Source organism: Numida meleagris, chromosome 3 (assembly GCF_002078875.1).
Source record: "Numida meleagris isolate 19003 breed g44 Domestic line chromosome 3, NumMel1.0, whole genome shotgun sequence".
In the NCBI taxonomy this organism is placed as follows: Eukaryota; Metazoa; Chordata; class Aves; order Galliformes; family Numididae; genus Numida; species Numida meleagris.
In genome coordinates, this window is record NC_034411.1 from 59,510,004 (window position 1) to 59,519,808 (window position 9,805).

Consider the following 9,805-nt stretch of genomic DNA (forward strand, 5'->3'; position numbering starts at 1 on the left):
GCGCCAGGGGAGATTTAGGCTGGACATTAGGAAATACTATTTTTCTGAAAGAGTGGTCAGGCGCTGGAATGGGCTGCCCAGGGAGGTGGTTGAGTCACCGTCCCTGGAGGTGTTCAAGAAACGTTTAGATGTTGTGTTGAGGGACATGATTTAGTGAGAACTATTGGTGACAGGTGGATGGTTAGACTGGATGATCTTGTAGGTCCTTTCTAACCTTCGGTGATTCTATGACTGTAAATGAGCCCAGTTCATAGAGGCTGCTGTGGGTTTCAGGAGAGCTCTCAGGAGCTGCTCAGTCAGCACAGGAGGGCAGCAAAGGCAGCAGCTGTTAGGAGAGATGCAGTGACGAGTGCCTGAGGATGGCAACCTCTTTAACAGGTACAACTGCAGTGGAAGAAGGCACGTACAACACATGCAGACTAATTCCATGGCAACCAAGTTTCAAGGGAAACTACTGCATTTTGAGACTTGAACAGGGAACATAGAGCTATTACACTCATTTCACAATCAGCAGTCTTCCACCTCTCTCTAAGGTTTCACTTCCACAATTTTGATGCTCCAAGTGGGGAAAAAAAAAATCTTTATTTAGGAACAACAAAGCAGGCATTGAAATGACAAAGCAGTCTCTCTGTGGGTTTTGTCAGTCTGGTCTGCTCTCAGCTCAATAGCAGAATTAAAGTCTCGCATTTCTCAAAGCGCTGCAGAATCTTGCACATCTGCACAACAGCTAGTGGTGTGTTGAGTCACGATGTCAGTCCATGCAGAACATCAGAATGCTTACAAAACAAACATGAGTAAAACCTGAGCTTGTATGACTGCTGGATCATCAGCCAAGATCTGCAGAGCTTCCTGTTCTCCCTTGCCAGTTCAGAAGGACCCTTGCTAGAGGCATGCCATCCCCCACTGCTCCACAGCAAGCACCAACTGGAGCAAAAGGTTTTCACAGAAGTCCTGAAACACCAGAGAAATGAAATCCAGATACCTTACACAGATCTGGACAAACCAACAAGGAATTGCTGCTCTAAGTTAAAGCATTTTGTTAGCAATATAGCAGGAGATTATACGTTGCTGTGCCAGTGTTATAAGCTTTGCATCATTTTTAAAACTAACATACCAACAAAATGGAAATAGTTCACAGATTCATTCCTGAAAAAATTCCTCCTACTTATTTGATTTCAAAAACAGCTCGGCCAGAACATAAGACAAAAAGCAAAGCAAGTTTTCTTTTAGTTTCCAAATTATTCATCTTATCAGATTCAAACCTGCCAAAATTTATGGTCTGACTGATACATCACAGTAAACTCTTGTGTTTGCTCAGAAACGTTACTCCAAGACTTACTGTCCTTTTGGGAAGGCCCAATTGCCTCATAAAAGAGGAGCACAGACTCGTCTGCGTGTGCCAGTCAATGCATAACAACATTTTTACTGCTGATTCATTTCCTTCTCCTAGAGAGAAATCCTCAGAAGTCAACTGTTCTTTCACACTGCATAAACAGGAAAGAAGTCTGCTTCTAGGATATCTACAATTTTCTGTTGGCTTCTTTCTTTAAGACACACAAACACAAAAAAACACCCACTTCTCTTAACCTAAGAGTTCATTCAAAATACCAAGAGAGAATTTTAAAGAAGTATTTCATAAATTATACCTAAAACTACTTAGAGTATTTAACAAATTACAATCCAGAACCACAAGCAGATCTGTATGTGACTTTTCTCACATATGCTTAGTTTTGGCTAAATGACACGCAAGAATAAACGTTTTAAAAAAAAGTATACATGATTAACTGAGGCACTGATTACACAGAGGGAGGGAAGGGGATGAATATGATAAATGTTCAGGCACACAGGTCTTTTGACATTTTGTTTAAAATTACATAGTTAATTTCCTTACTTGCTCACACTTCAGCAGATAAAATTGTATGAATTAAGACTTAAGTCTTAAATAGTGTGCATCATTTATTAAACAAATAATCCCACAAACAAATGAACTTCAATTTCGTAAAAAAGAAAAATCCAGAAAAAGAACTGCAAAAAATTTAACTGCCTATAATGCTGTATTTTAGAACAGAGAAACAAGAAATGTTTTTTTGATGTTGTTGAGTTTGTTTGTTTTAAAAAAACTGAAGGATAAAGTTAGAGGACATACAGAACAATATAATATTATTTGTTTTTGCAGAAAGGACATGCAGAGTCAATTATCCCTTAAAGGAAACCCTACAAGATATCAGAAAAGTGCATTAACCAACCATCAAAACAAACACATTTAAAAAAACACTATAGTGTTAACATAACTCACCAGTACTATAGTATCTTTTAAGTTCTGTGCGCCTGATGTCTTTCAGTTGATTGTATTTTTTTTTTTTCTTTTCTTTGTCTGGAACAGTTTCCTTTTCCCCAGCAAATTTACAGTTGTCTTCGGAGGAACTGATTTGCTCCAAAATAACTTTACTTTCATCCTCTTTCTCAGCTAGAGTTTTGGAAACAGGAGATCCGGGGGAACTGGCAGAGACAGTCTCAGTGTTTTGTTTGGCTTGCCTTTTCTTTTTCAAACTATATATAAAGAAAAAAAAGACAACATGAAGATGTTGCTAATATCTACAGACAAGTTAGTTCACTTTCTCTCTCGTTTTTCAAAGTTAATTGAACATCAAAACTCCTTACAACTCTGTAAAAAAAAAAACATTTTTCATCAGTACCTAACATTATCCTAAGGCATATTCTTCAATCACCATATCATCACCTTGAGATTATCTTCTCAAGAGCAATAATAATAAAAAAGAATGTTTTTTACTATTGTTTTCCGTGTTCCTCTTCCTCATAAAAGGAACACAAACATCCAAAAGTTGTTTTGTTTTTAAACCACTACATAATGAATTCTGAAAAAAGAACCACATTTTCAAGATGAAACTCAAGATAAAATAAAAGCTCAGATCCTAACGTATTATCATACAACAGCTAACACAACAATTTCACAGTCAACTGCTCCTGCATAATACAAAGCTATTTGTTTTGATATAAACTTGTTATTTATTTCCATTTTGTCCAGCATTATCTATCCATGCTAACCTACATCTGCTCTTGCACCGCCTGTGTCACCTTGTACCCCAAGCATCACCCAGTGCTTGTTCAGCAAAGAGACTGATGTGGCTGCAAACTGTTTGTGCAGAAACATCTCCCAGATATTTTTGCTCTTCTGAGAAAAATGTTAATGGTCTGCCTATAAATCTGTCAGCTTATCACTACAACAACAAGAGCATTTTCTTTTTCGAAGAAGCCTTAAAACAGCCCAAGTAAAAAAGATGCTTCAGGAATCTTAACACCACTTTCTGCTAAGTCACCTTTCAAAGCTCACTTTATGGGCTAAGGGTCAGAGTCACCAAAGTAGCCCCCCAGTTACCACTAACTTAAGAATCATTTATATACCACACAGAACAAAAAACTAATCTAATGCTACTTCTCTCCACTACATTCACTTGGTCACAAAGGTCAGTTTTTCACACGTAACCAACATTTTCCAGTGAAAATTGATTGTCTCGCAAAAGCCTTGTGTCTATCTCACACATCTGTATATATACGTCTTACATGCTTCCCAAAGTATCATAGCAGCAGATCCCCACTCTGCAGTCAACTCAGTGAGGATGAGTTCTGCTCCTGCAGTGGTTCCCCATTCACTCAGACCCACTGACACGTAAGGCAATTTGTGGTAGTTCACGCTCTGCACAGCAAAACAGATTTTATATGTGTAAAGCTTTATAGACAAGGTCTTGACTACATATAAAAAACAACCTACACATATTTCTAAAAGATAAAAGTGAATAAGTCTATATAACAAATTAAATGTTTTGTTTAGATTTGAGAAAATTTGAGTATGCAAAGGAAGCTTATTTTTGACTAATAAGCCACAAACCTGATCAAAGTCTGCTGAAACAACTGCAAAACACTACAATCACATTGCATATACAATGTCTATATTTAGCCCTGGTAAGTATCTCTGTAAAGCAGCCTGCTCCACTAAAATGGAATATCCTTACTTTGTGGTTGAACTTGGTTCCAAACTTGTAAATGAGACGCCCAGGACTTTTTACTCTAGTGACATTACGACCTTCCTGTATATGCGCCTGTCACAGATTATCCAAATCATCTGCTTCAACAGGCTGGAACTGGGAAGGCCCCACCAGCAGCTCTATTTCTATTCACATCGCATCAGAGCCTTCTGTTTCACATTCCTAATATGTTTTTATCACCAACCTCATTAAGTTTTGAGTAGTATGAATGCATTATCTCAAAACAAACAATCAACAAAAAAGCAGCTAAAATGGAAACACGTAACCCTTTTTTGAAAGGAAAATACCCACAACCCTCTCTAGAGGTCAACAGTCCTCACGATGATGCTAACAGCTTCTCAGTACTTCCCTTAAAGCACACTTACTTGAACTAGAGTTTTCAAAGTTGCCCTAGGCAACTTGAAGAAAAAGGAGCTAAAAAAGACCTGGTCCATTCGTGACAGGGAGGAGGAAAGCAGAAACAAGTCAGGACTGACCAAAGGTAATGTCATCAACTAATGCTCCTCACCACAGCATTTAACCTTGCCTAACTCCCATGCTTCACAGCTCACCAAGAGCTTATCACAAAACCTACAGTAGCTGAATAGGCAAAGCCACCAGCACACTCCTCAGTTAATGATCTCGGTGCTCCCTAATTCCTACTCTGTCCTCAGGACACACATCATATTTTCCAAAAATGCATAAACTATCCCTGCCCAAATCTCTGTTTTGAGGCAACCACCCAGCTTTCAAAGTGATAACCTTGGCACTAAAATAAACACCCTACGAGGACTAAGTACCCATGATGCTCATCATAGGAGCTGGAGTTACTGCAACTCCACTTGAGGGAATAATCTGTACTTAGAAGATGCTGCTTTTAAAGGTTTCTAAAGCCTGGCCAATATTACTCCCCCACACACTTAACTCATTCTTGAAAGACCTTGACTAAAATATCCCAATGAACCAAAACAAGTTTTCAATACCATTTAACACCATTAGAACATCCTCAAACTCACTATGCTTTTTAACTTTACAAAGTACACTCTCTCAGAATAGCAAATACAAAGCCCTGCATATACACAAGGCAATTCACACTGGTAGAGCGCTGCAGAGACAAGGCAGTAAGCAGCATAGTTGGAGCAAACTGCATCCCTTTGTGGCACCCTGTCCAGCCTCCACCGACTCGCCACTCACGCTGAGCTGCACAGCCCAGCAAGGCTGTTGAATGCTATTCAACTGAAATGCCCAACAAACAGCTGAACGGGAATTCCTTTGGTATTAGTCAATAACCAACCACAAAGAGCACCAGGGCCATAACACAGCAAGGCAAGCAAGCTGCTCATGCTAAGGTTTCAAACTCATCTCTTGAACAAGCTAGAGACTGAAGGTCTTATCTGCTCCTCAAGCTCTGTTATTTCCCACTCTTCCTGGGAAGATGGAAAAATAAATTTAAGAACATCATTTGTCAAGCTATTTCCTTTTTCAACTGCCTTGGAACTTTTCTGGTGGTCTTGTTCCATTTTGAAGGACAGTTCTCTGAATCCAGCTAAAATTCAGCGTCCTGTGAGAAGAAGCTGAGAACACTTAGACTGCCCAGCATGGAGAAGAGGAGGCCAAGAGGAGATGTCACTGCTCCCTGCAGCTTTTTGAGAAGGGGAAGCAGAGGGAGGCACTGGGCTCTGCTCCTGGTCACCGATGGTGGGGCAGGAACAGCACAAAGTGCACCAGAGGAGGGCTGAATGGGCACTGGACACATTTCATTACTGTGAGGGTGGTCTAATACTGGAACAGGCTTCCTAGAGATTTGGTTAATGCCCCATGCCTGCCAGTGCTCAAGAGACTTTTGGACAGTGCCCTCAATAACGCGATGTAACTTTTGGTTAGCCCTAAAGAGTCAAACAGCTGGACTCATTGATCTCTGAAGGTCCCTTCCAACTGAACTATTTTATTCTACATTATGAGAGCAAAAAATTGAGCTGAAGGCCAAATAATTAAAATCACTCAGTTTGATCACAATGTCACATTTTGCAGTTAAACCAGCTTTACAAACAAAACAATATGCATGTTTTTCAGTAAGTGGATAGATACTACTGCAGAAGATGTCCGTTTTTCAGTGTGCCTGTCAAGGGATATGTCGTGTTTCACCAGGAAAATTGTAAAAGGAAGGAAGAGGGAGAGAAAAAAAGGGAGGGTTGGAAACACAGCTTATCTGCAAAAACATGCCTGTTTCTTCAGAAAGTCTTACACATTTGTAATGTAATTTAGACACCAGATAAAGTTTCTCAAGTGAGTTTGTACTCAGAGGCAAAACATGTCTTCTGGATTTACAGAGGCATCCTTTTACTGCTCTCGAAGTATTTTCTGAGTTTGTCCAAACACTAAGTTTTAATGGAAAAGTTTTCAGTCTGTTAATGAGAACAACAGAAGGCATGGGAGCTTTACTACTGAATCCAATCAAAACTAGTTCTGAAGGCATTGAGAGCTGGCTGCAGAGATTTCTGGCACCATTTAATAAGGACTAATGATGTGAAAGGAGTGTAATTTCAGAGTATGCAGGTTAAAATACAACGTCAGCAGTGCTTCCTTAAATTAATTGGCAATGAAGGGTGTAAAAAAAAGAAGAATCCGGGCACTGACTTACAGGAAAAGAGCCAGGAAATATTTCAAGAAATAAGTTAATCTTCCAGATTCAAGTTTATGTGACTGCCTACAAATAGAAAATACATATGCATTTTTAGAATAAAACAGCTAGATTTTCCCATAACACTAACTAGATAGGTTGCTAGTGGGAAAAAAAAAAATCAGTCCAGACAAAGGAAAGGTGATGCTACCTGTAAAACTTTCATTAGAAGAATATGAGTGTCAAGAAGGCAATATATCCCTGATACCAAGAAAATAAAGAAACAGAAATCTGACAGTGACAATTTGTTTTTTTGAGAAAATGCATTTGATTTCAATTAACACTTATTCAGCTGGAGGGCCTAGCAAATAATTGGACTGGAACTTATTTTGTGTATACTTGGTAAGTAATCACAAAGTGCACTAGGTTCATATTATGCTCTAAAAATGTCCCAGGATAACAAGACCAAGCTTGATTTTTAAGATGTATTAGTCTGCTAAAAATCATAGAGCACAAGTAACTCCATTTATCAAAGCGGCCCTCAAACTTTTTTTTATTTTTTATTTATTTTTTATTTTTTTTAAAAGGGAGGGGGCAAGGGAAGGGGAGAAGAAATCTTCACGACTTCTTAAAGCTGACAGTTTTCCCTTTGGGAAACTTTCTACAACGTGCATCCTCTAAAATACGCCTTGGTATCTGACATACAATCAGCACAACATCCTGCAGAACACAAACAGCTACATAAATCAAATTCATTGTGTTGAAATTCAGAAACCTTACAGCATGGCTGTGCTTTCATCCAGCTTGATGTAACCTGATGAATAAGTGATCTCAGGCAAAACAAATCATGACTTCTTTCAGAGCCAAAGGAAGGCCTGCTCGCCAGAGCATAATGCCTTCACCTGACTTCTTCAGTGCAGCTTCTTTCGCTTCACAACTGCAATGAGGACAGTTCACTGTCAGTGAGCAATCTCTGTAAGTGGCGGCCACCTTACAAGAAAGCACACTCTATCAAAGGTGTGCTGTTTCCAGCTGGTATGCACCCTGTTCTGTATATACAATTCTGTATGTTTACTATTAAAACAGATTATTAAGGCAAAAGTAAGCGATAGCACACATTTTTATATTAGATTTCAACAATTAACTGAAGGGGGAAAAAATGATAAAATTAACTCTTTTTGAGAAAGCTATCAAGGACAACATGTATGGGTGCAGTATACCAAGAAGTGCCCACACTGGTTATACTCCACCAGCTCTCCAAAATGACAACATATACTGCAACCACAGAAACCACTGATATTTGTAGCACTGGTCAAAGCTGGAAATTTCCACTTTCATTGAAACTGCAGTTACTAATTTACAACAAACACCAGCTCTATGTTTCACACATGGTCAGCCAGCAGCAATGATCAAGAAAGGCACTATGCTTCAAAGAGTAAAGTGCTGCACTGATAATTCGGGTATGTCCATTTCCTTCCTGATATTGCCATTAACATACAATAGTAATAAAGTATCTCAACCTCTGTTTCATTATCTGTAATGCAGATTTGCAGCAATGCTGTTCTGGAATTTAAAAAGGCTGTACCTTTTGATAAAAAACAGTTCTTGGATTAAATGAAAATACATTACTTCTTCCCAAGTCTTCTGCTGGATACCAGAGAATCTTAAATAACCTATTTAAACTCTCTTATGTTAATTTTTGGGGCAGGAAATCACAGTTTCCCAGGATAAAATTTGAGAGAGTTTTGAGCTCTCAGAAAGTTTCTATTTTTTTTTTAATTTAGGAATAGAACGTTCCCACATAGCTTAATTAACTCTACTTTCAAAGGCATAAAGTATCCCCATCTTTCTGTTTACTTAGCAAAAGAGGTTACGAGGTATTCAGCACTCCATTACCATGACAACAATTTAACGAAATCATTCCACAGGGAAAAGATTTTTGAAAGCTGTTTTAGTTTGATTTAAACATCTATTTAATTCCTTCTTTTATAACCTCAGTTACTGCAGGCTCTGGTAGAACAGCTTTAGGCAGAAGGTAAAAATCAAGACATCCCTCCCTTCAGAGAAACTCTTAGGTTTGTCTTAAATGCATTAAACTGGCTCGTTCAATTAAATGCACACCACAAATCTATCCGGTCACAAATACCAACTTGACTCTTACACAACCCCATCCTGTTCCCACTTTTCTCCCTTCCTAACAATGCTACATACTTCTCTTACCATAGTGCTTATTAATCATCCCCAACCGCTCCTACACACGCAACAAATTCCTCCCAGACTAACTCAGCAAGACACTTTCTCCCCATTCAAGCCGGTTGACAGGGAGGAACAGACTCAACTTGTGCCCTCCAGCTGGTGCTCACAGCTCCAGCCCCTCTTTGCATTCACTGCCAGCCTGCTGAGCTACTGATTCTACTGACACACCTGTTGGAACTGCAAAAAAAAAAAAAAAAAAAAAAAAACCCAACACCCACACCAATGTAGTTACATGGCTAAAGCAGTATATTCTTTCAGTACCTACAGGGAGGAACAGACTCAACTTGTGCCCTCCAGCTGGTGCTCACAGCTCCAGCCCCTCTTTGCATTCACTGCCAGCCTGCTGAGCTACTGATTCNCACAGCTCCAGCCCCTCTTTGCATTCACTGCCAGCCTGCTGAGCTACTGATTCTACTGACACACCTGTTGGAACTGCAAAAAAAAAAAAAAAAAACAAAAAAACCAACACCCACACCAATGTAGTTACATGGCTAAAGCAGTATATTCTTTCAGTACCTAAAGGGGAGCTACAGGAAATAAGGGGATAGACTCTTCAGCAGGGTCTATGGTGACAGAACAAGGGGAAATGGTTTCAAGCTTAAAGAGGATAGATTTAGGTTGGACATAAGGAAAAGTCTTTTACAGTGAGGGTGGTGAGGCACTGGAACAGGTTGCCCAGGGATGTGGTTGATGCCCTGTCCCTGGAGACTTCTTGAAAGGCTGGATCAGGCCCCAGGCAACATGATTTAGCAGTGGTGTCCCTGTTCATTGCAGGGGAGTTGGACTAGACGGCCTTCAGAGGTCCCTTTCAACTCTAAGGATTCTATGATATTACAGAGGAAGATGCACAGCTTCTGCACTGGACAGTCACACCACATAAAACTAT

At 39.5% G+C, this 9,805-nt stretch overlaps 1 protein-coding gene across 12 annotated transcripts in view; it reads right to left on the minus strand.

The window, feature by feature from the left end:
* The window catches only part of NCOA7 (nuclear receptor coactivator 7), a 91,486-nt gene that overhangs the window by 48,249 nt on the left and 33,432 nt on the right, over nt 1–9,805 (minus strand). For all 12 annotated transcript variants that reach the window (XM_021390423.1, XM_021390424.1, XM_021390425.1 and 9 more), the window contains one exon: nt 2,297–2,550. In XM_021390423.1, the coding sequence (XP_021246098.1) occupies nt 2,297–2,550 (254 nt within the window). The remainder of the gene's footprint in view (nt 1–2,296; nt 2,551–9,805) is intronic.